This window comes from Rhododendron vialii, chromosome 2a (assembly GCF_030253575.1).
Source record: "Rhododendron vialii isolate Sample 1 chromosome 2a, ASM3025357v1".
NCBI classification, from domain to species: Eukaryota; Viridiplantae; Streptophyta; class Magnoliopsida; order Ericales; family Ericaceae; genus Rhododendron; species Rhododendron vialii.
Window position 1 is genome coordinate 4,495,491 of NC_080558.1, and position 16,710 is coordinate 4,512,200.

The 16,710-nt window shown below is 46.9% G+C and overlaps 1 protein-coding gene across 2 annotated transcripts in view; it reads right to left on the bottom strand.

Moving 5' to 3' along the window:
* Nucleotides 1-14,299: 14,299 nt before the first annotated feature.
* Nucleotides 14,300-16,710, bottom strand: part of LOC131315517 (uncharacterized) — a 161,959-nt gene continuing 159,548 nt past the window's right edge. Inside the window, exon 4 of one of the 2 annotated variants that reach the window (XM_058344622.1) lies at nucleotides 14,300-14,884. In XM_058344622.1, the coding sequence (XP_058200605.1) occupies nucleotides 14,445-14,884 (440 nt within the window). In that variant the 3' untranslated portion in view covers nucleotides 14,300-14,444. The remainder of the gene's footprint in view (nucleotides 14,885-16,710) is intronic. The other variant, XM_058344620.1, reaches the window with a different exon arrangement.

The window sequence follows — 16,710 nt, forward strand, 5'->3', positions numbered from 1 at the left end:
GGGGGGGCGGGGCAGAGATGCCTTCACTTTGGAGAAGAGAATGCCACGTTGCATGGATATTTGCACTGGGAAAGGAGAACATTTCACGTATTCTGTCTATAAAGAGGCCAATGCTTTGCTGATGAAAGGCATTCCTCCCACAGTTTGAGAGTCCCATGAGAAGTAGAATGGCGAATAATCTTCCGGCCTTGATTAGCCCATGGCTCACGGCCTTTGTTGCTGGAGATTGGTTGTCATTCCGGTTTCACGGGCTTGCTGCATTCCGTTTCCTCCGTAATGTGAGGGTCCGTCCTGAGTTTCTGAGGGCAGCCCTACAATTCTGGGACCCAGAGGTCCACGTGTTCAGGTTTGGGGTTAACGAGCTGTGCCCGACCGTGGAGGAATTCCAAGCATACCTCCAAGGAGTTGCTCGAGCGTGATAGTTGTGCCACCTTATAGGAAGAATATGCCAAAACTCTTACAGTCAAGTCTTGATATCACCCGGGGAGCGGCCGAAAGTTTGCTAACCGGAAGGCAGATCAACATCATGCGCCTAATGGAGTGGTATGGGCCAGAAGGGGACGTAGAGAATGCAGCCGTGCAGGCTCGACGTCGATTTGCTCTGGCAATCGGCGTGCTGGCCGCCTATTTACTGGTATCTCCGAATGGGCAAGTCAACCCCATGCTGGTGAGCGTCGCCGCTCAAATGGGTGCCCGAAGAAACGTGGTACCACTGGTTCTGGCAGAGACACTCATAGGTTTGAATTTGGTTTCTTCCGGCCAAACAGACATGTTTGGCGGTAGTCCACTACTACTGCAGGTTAGCTTAGTTCTCACTCAGCTCACCTTTTTTCGGCTTTCGCACGTTCTGTTTTTACCTCATCTCTCAGCTAAGGGTATATCGAAGTTCCTCACTTGTCTTTTCTCTCAAGCTTTATGTAACTTCTCACTTGTTTTTGCACACATGCAGCTCTGGTTATCCGACAAATTGGGATTGCTTACAGCACCGGAAGCAAATTGGCCTTGTCTGCCCGGCCGAATGCATCAGCGGGGTATGATATATCCGAAAATGTCTGTGCATCAATGGTGCGCATTTATGAGAGAAATGCTGCCGAACGAGATCACATGGCGGCATGAAGCCTTAAACATTCCAGATATGGCCCTGGGTTCTGCAGGTTTCGAGAGAGTAATGATAGCTGGGTTGACCGCTTTCACGTTCTACATCCCTGGACGCATCCTTCGTCAGCTAGGTATGAGCCAAGGACTCCATCGAGCTGGGACTGAAGATTTCCAAGTCCCTGCTTTCACTGTCCGGAATCTGAGAGGATATGAGCACAACTGGGGCCTGCGACAACTCGGAGGAGCTGACCCAGACTTCAGTACGGAACTTATGCACCGATATCAAACATGGCTAAGAAGGGAAATCACAAGCAGGCAAAACAACAACTGACTTCTGACGAACCCTGATGATCTAGAATAAACCGTGAGCCTGTTAAGGCCTCGAGCACTTTATTCTGTTTTTATGCTTTACTCTTTTTAAGACTGCTCAGCTTATGTAATAGAAGTTATAATTTGAATAAAAATGAAAGTTCGAGAGTTTTCCCCTTTTGATCCAAGTGTTGAACCGCCGTGTCACCCAAGTATCAAGTCAACTTCTGGTAACGGGAAACCGTGGATCAAGTTGATGGATTGTGACCGAATCTCACAGAGAGATTGCCTACGTATCCCTTTTCAGGGAATCAGGTTAGCACGTAGTTCAAGCTAGGGTTCACTCGAGTATTTTAGCTCTCCTTTTACGCTCTAAATTTTGCCTAGTGCTGCCACTTCGGGTTTTCAGCCTAGCGAGCTTTGATTGATGCCTATTTATTTTTGCCTAAACCGCCTTCTCAGGTTTTCGGTCTAGCAGGCTTGCTCTAATTTTTGCTTGAAACCGCCCACCCTTGTGGTTTTCGGCCCAACGAGCTTCTCTCAGGGATAGTATCGTTTGAGTTGATCCAGGTTAACCAGAGAACTGAATTCGTTGCCGTTGAGATCGATGAGCTGAGCCGAGCCGCTCCCCCAGAAAGGATGGTCTTGATGACGTAAGGTCCGGAACGCTTGGGTCGAAATTTTCCGCGGGGGTCAAAAACTGGCGCCCGAATCTCTTTTGTGACCATGTGTCCTTCGACCAAGTCTCTAGACTTCACTTTTTTGTTGAATGCCCGGGCGATTCTCCGCTGATACCCCTGAACATGATATAAAGCCCGGAGCCTCCTCTCATCAAAAAACATGAGTTCAACAAATCTCCCACTGAGCCATTCAGATTTCGAGAGTTCCGATTCCACCATGATTCTCAAAGATGGTACCTCAAGCTCTATAGGGAGAACTGCTTCCATCCCGTAGACCAAGGAATAGGGGGTTGCCCCCGTTGATGTTCGAATCGACATTCGATATCCCCAAAGCGCTAAAGGCAGTTGCTCGTGCCAGTCCCTGGCGGACTCTGCAGACTTCTTGATGATTGTCTCGACATTTTTGTTGGCCGCTTCAACCGCTCCATTCGTCTGGGGACGATAAACTGTTGAGTGATGGACTTGGATCTTGAATTCTTCGAAGAGCTCCAGGACCCTGCCTTTGAAATGACTCCCATTGTCTGATACGAACGCTTGCGGAACCCCATATCGGTAGATGATGTTTTTCCTGATGAAGTGAGCAACTTGAACCGCCGTTAGGGTTTTATAAGATTCGGCCTCCACCCATTTGGTAAAATAATCTATCGCCACGAGGATAAACCTATGACCATTTGATGCAGACGGTCTAACCATGCCGATGACGTCGATGCCCCATACAGAGAAAGGCCAAGGCGAAGCCATGCCAAATAGGTTAGAGGGTGGAACATGCATTAGATTAGCATGAATTTGGCATTTGTGACATCACCGCACGTAATCCACACACTGAGATTCCATGGTAGACCAGAAGTAGCCTTGGCGCAAGATTTTCCTAGCGACCATGACACCGCTCATATGAGGGCCACAGACCCCCTCGTGGATTTCTTCCATGATTCTGACGGCCTCGGTCCCGTTGACACAGAGCTTGTGCATTCCGCAATGAGACCTCCTATATAACTTTCCCCCACAAATGATGTACTGGGCGGCTATCCTCCGCAATGCAGTCTGATCCTTTTTAGAGGCCTCAGCCGGATACGTGTCATTCTCGACGAAGTTCCATATGTCATGGTACCAGGGTAGGCCATCATCAACATCATCGATGGCGTTGACGTATTGATAAGCGGGGCGGTCCCGCTGTTTAATTAAGACTGGGCGAAGTTTGACCCCGAAGGGTAGTTCGACCATGGAAGCCAAGGTCGCGAGTGCATCGGCAAACCGGTTCTTCAAACGAGTGATGTGGGTGAAAGTCACTTTGTTAAAGCGAGGAATTAGCCCCTCCAAATCCTGATGATAAGGTTTCAACCCCTCTTCACGCACCTTCCAGTCCCCATTGGCCTGAGATACAACGAGATTGGAGTCTCCGATAACTTCGAGCCGTTCAACGCCAAGCGTGAGGGCAGCCTCCATACCCACGATACAGGCCTCATATTCAGCTTGGTTGTTTGTAACATCGAAGTTGAGTTTGAATGCAAGCGGAATATGAGAACCATCGGGGGCGACTAGCAAGACCCCGATCCCAAATCCGTTCTGATTGGCCGCCCCATCGAAGTAAAGAGTCCAAACATCTTCGACAACTGTTAGCACTTCCTCATCTGGGAACACGAAATCTGCATCTTTCGGTCCATCCACAGGGTGATCAACCAAAAACTCAGCAATGGCTCGCCCCTTTACCGACTTTCTCGTGACGTATTCGAGATCGAATTCTGCCAAGAGGAGCAACAAACGTGCTAACTTACCAGTGAGGGCTGGTTTTTCAAACAGATACTTGAGTGGATCCATTCGAGAAATCAACTTCACTGGGTAAGCCAGCATGTAGTGTCTCAACTTCTTAGAGGCCCAAACCAAAGCCCAGCACGTTTTTTCCAAGGCGGTGTAGCGCTCTTCAGACCCAACCATTTTCTTACTTAAGTAGTAAACGGTCTTCTCAACTCCCTGGTCCCCCTCTTGAGCTAGCAAGCATCCCATGGATGTAGAACTCACAGACAAGTATAGAATCAAGGGCTTTCCAAGCACTGGTGGCATCAAGACAGTCGGGTTTTGCAGATAGTTCTGAATGGACATGAAGGCCGCCTGACATCTGTCCGACCATACGAACGGGGTGTCCTTCTTGAGTAGACGAAACATCGGCTCGCAAGTTAAGGTTAACTTGGCGATGAATCTGCTGATGAACTGAATCTTCCCCAAAAAGCTTCGCACTCCCTTTTCAGTCTCCGGTGGCTTCATTTCAAGCACCGCTTTGATCTTTGATGGGTCGACCTCTATCCCACGCGAAGTGATCATGAAACCGAGCATCTTGCCTGCCGTGACCCCAAAGGTGCATTTCTGTGGATTGAGACGCATGCGGAACTTTCGAAGCCTCTCGAAAAACTTCCTCAATACAGGAACATGCCTTTCCCGAGTTTTTGACTTAGCAATCATGTCGTCCATGTAGACCTCAACCTCTTTGTGCATCATGTCGTGCAGAATGGCCGTAGCGGCTCTCTGGTAGGTAGGACCAGCATTTTTCAAACCAAACGGCATGACCAAGTAACAATAAGTCCCTCATTTAGTTATGAAAGTCGTCTTCTCACGGTCTTCCGGCGCCATAAGAATCTGGTTATATCCGGAGAAACCATCCATGAACGAAAGCAAGGCGTGGCCCGCCGTATTGTCGACCAGTACATCGATATGCGGCAGGGGAAAATCGTCCTTGGGGCTTGCCTTGTTCAAATCCCTGAAGTCCACGCACACTCGAATTTGTCCATTCTTTTTAGGAACTGGAACAATGTTGGCAACCCATGTAGGGTATTGAGAGACCATAAGAAAACTGGCGTCGATCTGCTTAGTGACCTCCTCCTTGATCTTATGCACCCAATCCGGCCTCATTCGCCTCAATTTCTGCTTCACGGGCTTGGCATTTGGTAGTAAGGGGATTCGATGCTCCACTATCTCTGGGTCGATGCCGGGCATGTCTTGATGGGACCACGCAAAAACGTCACTGAATTCCGAGAGTAGTTCTTTGAAATCATGATGTTCCTCTGGGGATAAAGTGGAGCCCACCTGAACCATTCGGGGATTACTCTCATCTTTCAAGTTTATTAAGACTATTTCTTCTTTTAACGGCTGAGCATGCCTTTCATCTTCCCTTTCGATGAGGGCACGGATTTCCTTGGGAATGTCCCCATCGAAATCTATCCCTTCATCGTCGGGGTCGACACAGTTTATATAAAGATCATTCAAGTAGTCAGAAGAGGATTCCTTCATTTCATAAGACCCTGCAGGGTCGCCAAGTACAAGGGAATCAAACTCAAAGTAAAAGCCATGACGTGGAGGGCCGAGAGGCACAAACTCCAACTCAGAGCTAGATTTAGACTCAGACGACTCAACAGACTCAGTGTCAGACTCTGATACATCATCAATGCAAGTTAGGCGTGGTTTGAAAATGCAATTTTTAAGGCTACCCTTTGCTTCTGTGATGAGGGAGAGGGGATCCTTGAGGTCGTCGGAACCGAGCATGAACACTTCGGCCTCTTCAGCTTCCTTGGCCAAACCCACTTGGGAGAACTCATAAAACAGCTGCTCTAAGCTCCCTTGATCGAAAGACATCAGCCAATCAGTCTTCAGCTTGGGCTGGCTAAGCTTCCTTTTGAACTCCGCCCTTGCTGGTTCTTCATCACTAGAGGACCAGGTGTCATCAGCGAAAACCTCAAACCCAGGCAGCAACTCCCCAGTGACTGAATCGACAAAAGGCTCAGGTTGCCCAGTGTAGATGTCATTCCCCACTTCGCGCACAAAGTAGCTGTCGGGTTCACCATAGAGAGATCGAGGTTTTCCCGTGCATTTCCTTCTTTTGGCGTCCTTGGTAGAGGAGGAGTACCCCAGACCAAAGCGGCCCTCGCAGGAAGGAAAGACAGGGAACTCCAGGATCCCTTCTTGGTGAATCCCAAGACCAAGACCAGGTAGATAGGACATCCTCCTCATGATGTCTAAAGCAACAGAACTTTTGATGAAGTCCCCATCCACATTGATGGCCAAAACCGAACCAGAAGTATCGAAAGAGAAACCCCCGAGATCAACATCTTCGTCGCCATGCGCAATCCCCAAAACAGGTGTGCCATCTTCCTTAAGCGGGCGAATGCCCGAGTCCCCGCAGATAGTCAAAGTTCCGGTATGGAGTCCCAACATAACCTTTTGGTGAAGAGTAGACGGTACAGCCATGATGTCAGATCGGTGAAGCCATGGCCTTCCTAGCAGGAGATTAAAGGTGGCAGGGATATCAACCACATGGAACTCGACGTCCATCTCAAAACCCTCAACGTCAAGCTTAAGCACGAGCGTGCCCTCGACTACGTGACGAGTGCTGTCGTATGCCTTAACAGCCAGATTGGATGGTGCAAAGTCCTTCTTGGCTAATCCCAAACGGTAAGCCACTCTCAACGGGCAAACATTGATTGCCGATCCGTTGTCGATCAGAACAGTTGGAATCCAGAGTCCTTTACACTTAACAGTGATGTGCAAGGGGCGATTGTGATTAACCCCTTCGATCGGTAGATCCTTGTCGGTGAAGACCACGGTGTGCTTAGAAATAGGCAGGAGAATTATAGATATCATTGCTTCAGGCGTGACATCCGGTTGGATCTCAAGGCGAGAGAGAGTATGGGAGAACTTCTGACGATGCTCGCGGGAGGAACAGATTAGTCCCCAGAGTGATATAGCAGCAGGAATCCGCTCTAACTGCCTCTGAATCATGTCCTCATTCGGGGAGCTAGGAGGTACCTCGAATGGTGCAGACCTTGAATATGCAGAAGGTTCGTTCCTTTGGTTAGAAGAATTGGATGAGCTCCCGGCCTGCAGATTGGTAGGCTGAAAAATTCGTCCACTCCTCGTAACGTTGAGAACGTTCTCTAAAGAGGGTATCACTTGAAGGGCTTGACTGTCATCCCAAAGATCAGCAGGGATTTCCCCCAATTTGCGTTTTCCTTTGTCAGAAGGCGGTGGGGCTATAGGTGCTTCCATGCCTAGATCGAAGTCTTCAGCCAAATCGTTCCACAGCAGCGACTCCCAGAAATCTGGATCCTTAACAGCTACAGCCTCCCCAATGGGCTCCGTGTTAGCAATGAATGGGACGTCCCAGAGTCCCCCATCGGCAAGAGAGCGGTTGACAGTCCAAACCTCGGACCCAACTTGGATATTAACCACATCATCAACGTCCCAGAGGTCAGCCGGCGGAACAAGGTCTGTAACCATAATGCTGCGATCTTCCTCGGTCGGATACGGCGGCGTGGGGCGCGAGAGTTCCTCGCTAACGATGTAAAATGTAGGGTCGTACTCAGTGTTAATTACAGAGTCAACCAGCCTGTCAAGAGTAGAAGGGAGAAAGCATTCCCCCAAGACGCGAGTTTCCTCCTGAACGAGATCCTCTTCTATGAATTGAATCTCATGATTGGGCAGAGCGTACCCTTGAAGAGGATTGAGGTCAAACTCTAATGGAAACTGCCACGCGGGCTCGGGATCCCAATAGTACTCCTCCTCAGGCAGAACGGGTTCTGGCTGTTGAAATAGCATGTTCAAGGAGAATCCATCCAAAGGGTCAAGCATGTCTGCCTCATAATTAGCCATCCAGGCGTCATACCAGGCATGGTTAAATGGGACATATTCGGGGTTCTGGGGGAAGCCGTCTAATTCTAGCTCCGTCCATTCATTGATTATGCGGGCTGCATAGTCATCATTATCGGCAATAGCCCACCTCACTGCTTGCATATCAACCTGCCGTTCCGGCAGAAGAGGGACAGCAGACCTAAAATGGCTTATCAAATTCGGAGAGGAGTTTGGATCCGTAACATCAAAATACGGGCTGTCCAAGGAAGAAGCAGAGTTGAGCTGCACGGAAGGGATGGACTGGTGAAACAGGTCGCTGATGGAAGCGTTGAACACAAACGTTCCATTTGCAGGCGTGCGAGGGGCACATTAGGTTTGGACGACTGTCCTTCTTCAAGATGGATGTAGAAGATCTCGGCTTCGGGCTGAGAAGGCATGGGCACGACCGGCTTGGGTTGGTCTGTTGAGGTTATATGGTCGGTGGGGTTGAATATAGTGGAGTTAGGGTCGATATAAGTGGAGCTGAGGGATATTTGGTTGATGCGGGGAGCAGCATTGTGCTTTGGCAGAGAGTTGGAAAGGATGTTTGGTTTTTGGGTTGGTGGAGGTGGAGCGTGGAGAGTCCCTTCATCTATGAGATCTTGGATCGCATGTCGGAGACGGAAACAGGAGTCTGTAAAATGTCCAGCCCCTTGGTGGTAGGCACAATAAAGGTTGGCTTTGAAGTTGGGTGAAGGGTTCTTAGGCAGAGGAGTTGGGTCAAGGGGTTTCAGATGCCCTGACTGGATTAACCTCTCCATGACAGATGACAGTGGAGCTTCAAATGCAGAGAAACTGCGGGGCTGACTGCGGGGCCGGTTATTTTGAGGGGTTTGCACCTGGTTAATCTCAGCGGTGCGATTGGTTGCATTGGAAAAGGAGGCGTTAGTGCCGCTGGTTGCTGTGTTGGAAGATCCCCGACTGCCAAACAACGCATTGGTGTTCCCTGAGTAGACCCGAGGCTTTGGTTTCGAAGGGTTAGAGGACACCCCTCTTGACAGGATCCCACTTTGTAACGCATCCTCAATGGCCAACCCAGATTCGAAGAAAGTATCAAAGTTTGAGGAGGCCTGGACAAGAACCAAATGCCTAGCATAATCAGGCTGAAGATTGCGAGAGATGATTCGGAGTTGATCTCTCTCACTCGGGCGATCGGTCATCTGAGCAGCCTTTGTCCTCCATCTTTTGACAAAATTCGCTTTCCTTAGCTTCCATTTTCGTGGACTCAAGCTCTCGGGTTGTCATCTTGAGCTGGGAGTTGTAACTATACTGCGAAATAAACGCAGCACCGATGTCCTCCCACGTCCTCCTTTTAGCGATGTCAAGCGACAAAAAACAGTGAAAAGCGGGTCCCGAGAGAGTCTGAGGGAACAGCTGGGACATGGCCTCGGGTTCAACAGCCAAGAGTTTCATGGCGGCATGATAGCCATAAAGATGAGTCTTCGGGTCGCCACTCCCATCAAACTTAGCGAGGTCAGGCATCTTGAACTTGTCGGGGAGCTTAGCATTGGGATACAAGCAGAGGCGATCTAGGTCAATTCCCCTAGCGCTGATATTCTCGGATTTGGACACAGATTCCTCCAGCTTGACGATCTTCGCCATGAGAGCAGTCATGTTAGGATCCAGAACGGGTCTTGCCACAGCGAGATTCAGATTTGCTGCCTCCTGGTGAGCCTCTCTCGGGTTGGGCTGAATTATGATCCGCCCTGCATGGTTAGGGTCTTCAACAAAGATTGGTTCCACATGGTCATCCTCATCGACCTCGCCTCCCGCTTCTGCAGCTGGCGGAAGACGAGTGTTGATAAGGTCATTGAGCCTAGTGAGATTTGCATAAGTCTGAGCACCCCTTTGCTGCATGGTGGCGATGCTGTTCTGGATGTTCATGAGTATGGTTTCGAGACTCAATGGTTGCGGATGATCTGCCATAATGGAGGTTCCGAATGAACTTGACGAGGACGAAGAGGTTGGTGACGCTGGAGATTCAATTTCCTGAATAACTGACGGTGATCCTGACTGTAAAGCGGCCAATAGGGAACACGGAGAGTCTTCCGTTGTGACTGTCTGAGCTTGCAACCTGACTAGCCTTTGAACGGAATTCTGATGCAGACGTTCCCAAGTGGGTTTGGCTTTCTGCCTCGATACTTTCCTTGGTGGCGCAATGGTTCAGAATCCTGCTTTGCTTTGCTGTAAGAAAAGGTTCGATAAGGGCCCTGCAGCAACCTTACCCTAAACAAAAGACTTAAGGTGATAATGCAGCCATCGTCGTGAGTGTCGCCCTTAGACTCTAAAACTACAGACGAGTCTGTCTCATGATGTTCGGACGCTGCCAAAATCCTCGGATTTCTTTTCGAGAGTGTATCCTCGTTTGAATCGAATAATACTAAGAGATGTCAAAAATAGTCTAAGCCTTTGCCTTTTTCGTTCTTGAAGTTTCAACTTTGAACTTGGAATAACTCGGGGTGGATGACGTGATACCTTAACCGGGGCGGCGTAGGCGACACGGTGCCATAGCCTGAGCGGTGTATGTGCTGCGCACGATAACCAGGGTGGTATGAGCATCACGGCATCCTCTCCGTCGTTCCTTGTTTTCTGTTTGAAACTTCAATTGGGATATAGACAAAGACTTAGAAAGTTTTGATTTCCCAAAGTCTTGCTGATCCTAGGACTTTTGAAAATCTGATAACACGCACCGCAAAGATGCGTGACTCCTCATCGGGCCTAGCAGTGTCCTAATAAGCATAAGACAGACTCGAAAGAGAAAGACAACCTAGAAGCCGCCCTAAACATGCCCCTACGCAAAACGGTATGTATGTACAGTGCATGCGATAGGGAAAGCAGTAACACGTAGACAGTATATGGGGGTTAGATGCAAGTAAATCTTACCCTGCAGGTACCTGTCCTATTTTGGAGAGTTCTAATGCTTCGTATATGCAAAGGCTGGCTTTGGCTTGTAACGGGTTCCTCGGACTAGAGCCAAAATATACCTCCCACTGCCCGCGTAAACGCTGAGCAACAGTCAAATGGTAGAATGACTCATCATCGTCGAAGGTTGTTAGTCATTCGGGGTCCCCGGGCTCCGGTAAATCGTGCCGGATTGCCAAAACGATCCAACGGGGCTTATCCCACATCGATGCAAATGAGAATGCTAAAAATTGATTTAATGGAACAGAATCACAATTTCGCAAATGTCTTTTCAAATTTGGCTCACTTTATTTAGCCAATGCTTAGAAGAAACTACACGAGAGAACGGTCGGAAGAGCCCCAGATTGGATTGGCCGGACTCGAGGTCCTGTTAAATCACCATTCCAACCTTCGGCAGCGCGAAGCTCACCGTTTTGACAAACTTTTGCGGGATCGTTCTTCAAGTGTATTAAAATCTAAGCATAGACCAATATTGGTTATATCCCCAGCAGAGTCGCCACTGTGGGCAGCGTGCCCTTCGGAATTTCCGGATTCTCAGACGCGGAGGGCCCAGATTGAGGGAGCGCGAGCGGGTGGCAAGCGCTCGCAAAATACAGAGTCGTCACTCGGGTTTTGAAGGTCCAACACCCAAGGAACCGTATTTCGAAGCACTTGCCGCGCTGATTGATTTGAAAAAGTTAATGAACCAGTCCGTCATAACCATATCTGGGTTCGGGAGCCAGGTTACGAGAAGGGAAGGGTTTTATGGCACCCCTTTCGCCCAATCCAGAGATCGGTCTCTACTTAGGCATTTTGCGAAAATGTTTGTTTGCGATTCTGTTTGATTAATCAATTTTAAGCCAATTAGGGCGGGGGAACAGTTAATCGGGGATTAAAACTGTAACAATTTGCAGGATGTGATAGATATGGCATGGATTAATGAGATGACAAGTAATAAATGGAATAAAGTTCAAAACATCGATCATACATCAAGACAGTGCTGTGTATGATTTTGGCACGAACAAATAGTCAGCTTGCATGCGTGAATCCATCTGCATGCAACTGAACCGTCGCGCGACAGTACCATACACTCGCGCGAGTGTTGATGCTTCACCAATGGTTTGAATTTCATCCCCTTCTGGGCTCTGGAAGGACCAGTGCTCACCCAGGTGCAAACCAAGCAGTTTATAAGTACTTGAAAGTAAACAATATTACAACAGACGGATGAAAATATTGAAAACACGACCCCTAAACAGTGGGGGTGTCTAAACAGAGGCTAAGGCCAAGCTGCTCATGCAAGGGCAATCCCTGGAAAAACACAGAACCATCGCGTGACAGAGTGATACAGGCGCGCGATTATTCAGACTGGACTTCCAGGAATTGCTTTGCACACCTAGGGCCCTGAGACATATTCAAGAGCATCCCAAAAGCACTCCAAACCAAGAGGAGTTATAAACTAAGCTAAACGATGATTTTTAACATGCAAAGCAGTGAACTAATACTTTTTAAAAGGCTTAAAAATGACTATGAACATAACAATAAACTTAAAGACCAGCATCCCTTCCCCACGTGGTCCAATCTCACGCAGACAAAACTGTCGCGCGAGTGTATGGGACCATCGCGCGAGGGTATTCCTGGTAACGGCTCTTGAAACCTTGCTAGCTTTAGGGTCAGAACTGGTATTGATTACCAGCCTTGGCCCTGCCAGCCCCCCTCAGGGGTTCGAACAGTGAGCAGAAAGGTATTATACCTTTGCTTGAGTGTCTTGGAGATGGCTTGAATGAGGTGGCGAGGCTTGGGAGGTGACTATGTAGGAGAGAGTGTGGTATGAGATGTTTGTGCTTGAGCTTTGCTTCTTCTTTCTTAGAGAGAAAGTGGTAACCTTTTGAAATGAAGCATGGGGGGGGGGGGGGGTTTATAGAAAAATGGGTTGGTTGGTGGCCAGCCAAGGCCATGTAACCAGCCAACAATGCTGGTTACAATTGCTTGGTGGAGAAGTGGGGTGGCAAAGGTGATGGGAGAATGGGGGGTGAGGTGGTGCAAGGGGAGCCCCCCAGGACGCTGTTCAGCCGACGAAAACGGGGTCACATAGGCCTGTAGCCCCTTGACCACCACGTAATCCGAGTGAAAACGACAGGTGTTGACCATCGCGCGAGACAGTGGGACCATCGCGCGAGGGTCCAGCCAACCCCGCGAGGGTCAATAGTCAAAGCTTTGACTTTGACCACCACCTGGCAAATGAACAATCGCGCGAGGATCCCAGTGTGTCGCGCGACTGTCAAACCCAAGGTCCAGGTTTTGATTCAAGTGTTTTAGGGCTAAGGATGGGTTCCGCGTACACCAAACTCAAGCCATTCCAAGTTCTCGAGACTGTTTTCGACCTGATTCATCATTGGGGAAACAAGAAACCGAAGAACAAAGTAAAACGATCGGGAAATCAGATTGGGGTGTCTACAACCACGAACTTCCTTGTGATCATTACCCTTTGGGTCACACACAATCGATTACAAATTATAAGTCAAGATTCACGGTAATCTTCATCTTGGCACGCCCGCACTCAACCAACCAACGCCTGCAATTGCGTCTGCGCCTTGCTCGGAGTACGCGTGTTCAAAAGCAAGAGCTTTCAGTTATACACATTATATAAAGGATAATTGAATCGCCATTTTCCGGGGCGAACATGGGCTGGATTAGTTAAGAACCAAACCAACTCGTACAAATTTAATATTTTGAGAACCAAAGCCATCCATGATCAGAATGACAAATTGAACCTATCCAAACCATCTGACTATGGTTCCATTCCAGTTTTGAATAGTGGTTTGCTTCAAGTTAAGATACCATACTTATTGAATATTTTGGGAACTAAACCTATCCATGAAAGTGATGAACCATACCAATCTAAATCATTTGACTACGGTCCCGTTCTAGTTTTGAACCACGGTTCGATTCGAGTTGAGATATCAATCATATCATACATACAAACCTGTTAACGCCACTCAGAAACTGCATCCAATGCTCAAAACAAAACCCTTTTTACAAACGAACTCAATGAAAAATCACCAAAAGTTACTAAAAGTTCATGAGTTCAAACGAACTCTTCTATCCATGATTTGGAAAGTTGGTGGCAGTGCCTGAGGGAAATATGTGGGCGGCAGAGGGTAAAAGTTCATGAGTTCCGATAGGAAAACATTTGAATCGGGCAACGGAGGGAAATATGTGGGTGAGCGAAGTTTTTGTCAGAGATTTGTTTCAGTTATTGGATTGAGTATTGGAGTTTCATTTGCCTTCTTCATATTAAGTTTGCGGCCCTTGTGTGCTTTCCTTCTCGAATAGGGTAAAAAATGCACCATACTCAGACAACATTTGATCCTACATCATACGTTTCAATGGGATCAATGAACTATGTGAGTGTGGAGAATTCCATTACAAGGCAAAGCATCTATAGCATTATTGGTCCCTCTCCCTTTCCCCCTTACCAGTCTTCATCCCAAACAAAGCTGAAACAAAACTGGAAAAATTCAAAAGCCATAATCGGAGAACACAACCTACAACATACCTCCTTTCGAAGCGCTAAACTTAAAAGCAACTCAAAAACCAAGTTATTGGAGAATCTCTAAATGCAGTACATCTCATATGCAAATATTGCATCTGTAAACGTTATAACTAAACACTTAATTATAATACAGTAAAGGCTTTAAGTACCAAGATTATTAAAACATGCAGTTGAAAGAAAATTAGAGGGGTAAATACTAAACGCTTAATACAGTTGAAGAAATATAAGTTGGTCAACGCGAGATTCATCAACTACTTTGGCTTAAGAAATACCTCAATCGAGTTGGTGTCGGGTAGGCTAGAATGGGAGATATGATCCTGTAAATCCTCATCACAAGCTATTAAAAAATCATCATCATTGTCCTGATCTTTGTAACAAATGTAATAATTTTCAGCCTCGTGTCCCAGCCTCTTTTTTGCTTGTTGTTTTAGCTCCCCCATTCTCCATGGCCAAGACAGCTGAAACTTCAACGTAACTGTACTAAATCTTGCCTTCACAGTCACACTTTTTGTGCCAATAGTAGCCGAGACTTGATTAGAAGGTAGAAGCGTATCAGAATTCAGTTGTGGGATTGGCTCTTTATCAACAACCGCGAGAGATTCGTTGGGGCGAGATTGATTGTGTTCCCCGCAAGGTGGCCAACTGGGGATGCCATGCCCTCGACAAGCTCGCTTCAATGTGGATAGGCCAACTGCGAAAATCATGAGGAAGACAAAAGCTCAAAACTCTTCTACTTAACTCCACTCTACATAGATCTCCATTTTGCAGACTTCAAAATTTAGGCTCTGTTTGGAACATATGGAAAGGAAAGGAAATGAAAAGAAAATTAAAAAAATTTCCCCTCCATTGTTTGGTTGGAAGAGAAATAGTGAAGAAAATAAGAATTTCAAATGTGATGAATAGTAAATTTTTCCTCCCATTTACCTCTTATTTTCTTTCTCTTTTATTTTCCTTTCCTTTCCATGGGTTCCAAACAGAACCTTAGTCACGTCCGGCGCCTACACCTTTTAAAGATTCCATCCTTTCATTTTCACATCTCAAATTCCCTGTGGAAACTTTATGTTCATCTCAAAACCAATTGGTAATAAATGGAGAGGTCTCAGATGTTATTAAGTAATTACTCATTTCACTACCAAGCAATGTGGAATTCATTTTCTTAACATCCCCCCTCACATGCAGCAGCGTTTTGAGGTTTGTCACGTGTGTCCACTTTTTGGGTCCTATCATCATGTAGCCTTTTTGCTGGTCTGTTATCGTGGGGTGTGAATTGTGAATTTTTAAAATGTGGGGTGGAACGGGTGCTTTGATACCATGCAGAAACTTTATGTCCATCTCAAACCAATTGACAATGAGTGGAGAGGTCCCAGGTGTTATTAAGTGATTACCCGTTCCACATCTAAGCAATGAGAGATTCATTTCCTTAACATTGAGATGTATATGGGATATCTGCTTGACCGATTTCTAATCCTAAATTAATGGGTTGCCCCAAGCGTAGGGCTGAAACCGACGTAGCACAATATCCGGTAAGTCCGGAGTCGAATCCACAAAGACGGTGATGTGTGTTGACTAAAAATTCGAGTTGTTATAATTTAAATGGGCTCTTAGGTAGCCACCCCTAGTAGTTTGATGCTGAGATTAACTAAAATCTAGAAATTGATTGTACTTTTTTAGAAAATTAAAAGGAGGTACAGTCGAAGGGTTCATAGCACTTATAACTAGTTCGGATTAACCTGCTCTGTTTGAAGTTCTTAAAAATGTTTAATTTTAGATTGAAAAAGATACCCCGCAAGATGCGAGACCCTATGGTCGCCGTATACCCATGCGCAGCGGAGAATGAGTTTTGGACCCTCATACCCCCGTTCACATGGGCTCCGACGATGCTCAGGTTCGTCCGCGGGAAGTATTTTCCAATCTAAAATTGTCTGATTCATTATTTGAAAATAAGAGCAGTGCCCGGACTAGCCACGATGTGCTAATCACCCCGCGACCTTACCTGTATGACTACTCACACATTATTAAACAAAAAGCAAAATAAACTTTAACTTGCATCATGCTTGAAATCTAATTTAAACAAAAGATAACAACTAATTGAATACCGACGAATAACTTTAATAAAGAACAGAAATCAATACGAGTTACTGGCATGCGAGTAATTAAACAAAGCGTCAAAAACTTGAAAAGAACAAAACTTGAAAGAAACAAAACCGTCGGAACAAAAGTCTTGCAGCCCCTGTTCTCTATTTACTTCCGTCCGAAACTTATCTTGTTCACAGTTTTTTTCTTTGTTTCGTCCGTGGGAGAACAGATCTCGGGAGCAGCAGCAGCTTCCGTTCTTTTTCTTTCGTGTAAAAAGTGATGCCCAGAAAAAAAGATATCTGCGCAGCCCACTGTTTGTCCTTTTATAAGTGAAAGTACGACCTAAAAAAACAAATAGTTTTTTCTCCTCTTGTTTATTCCACCACCGAGAATTACTTTTCAAAAGCCTTTTTCTTCATTGGCCCATTGTCAGTAGAATGC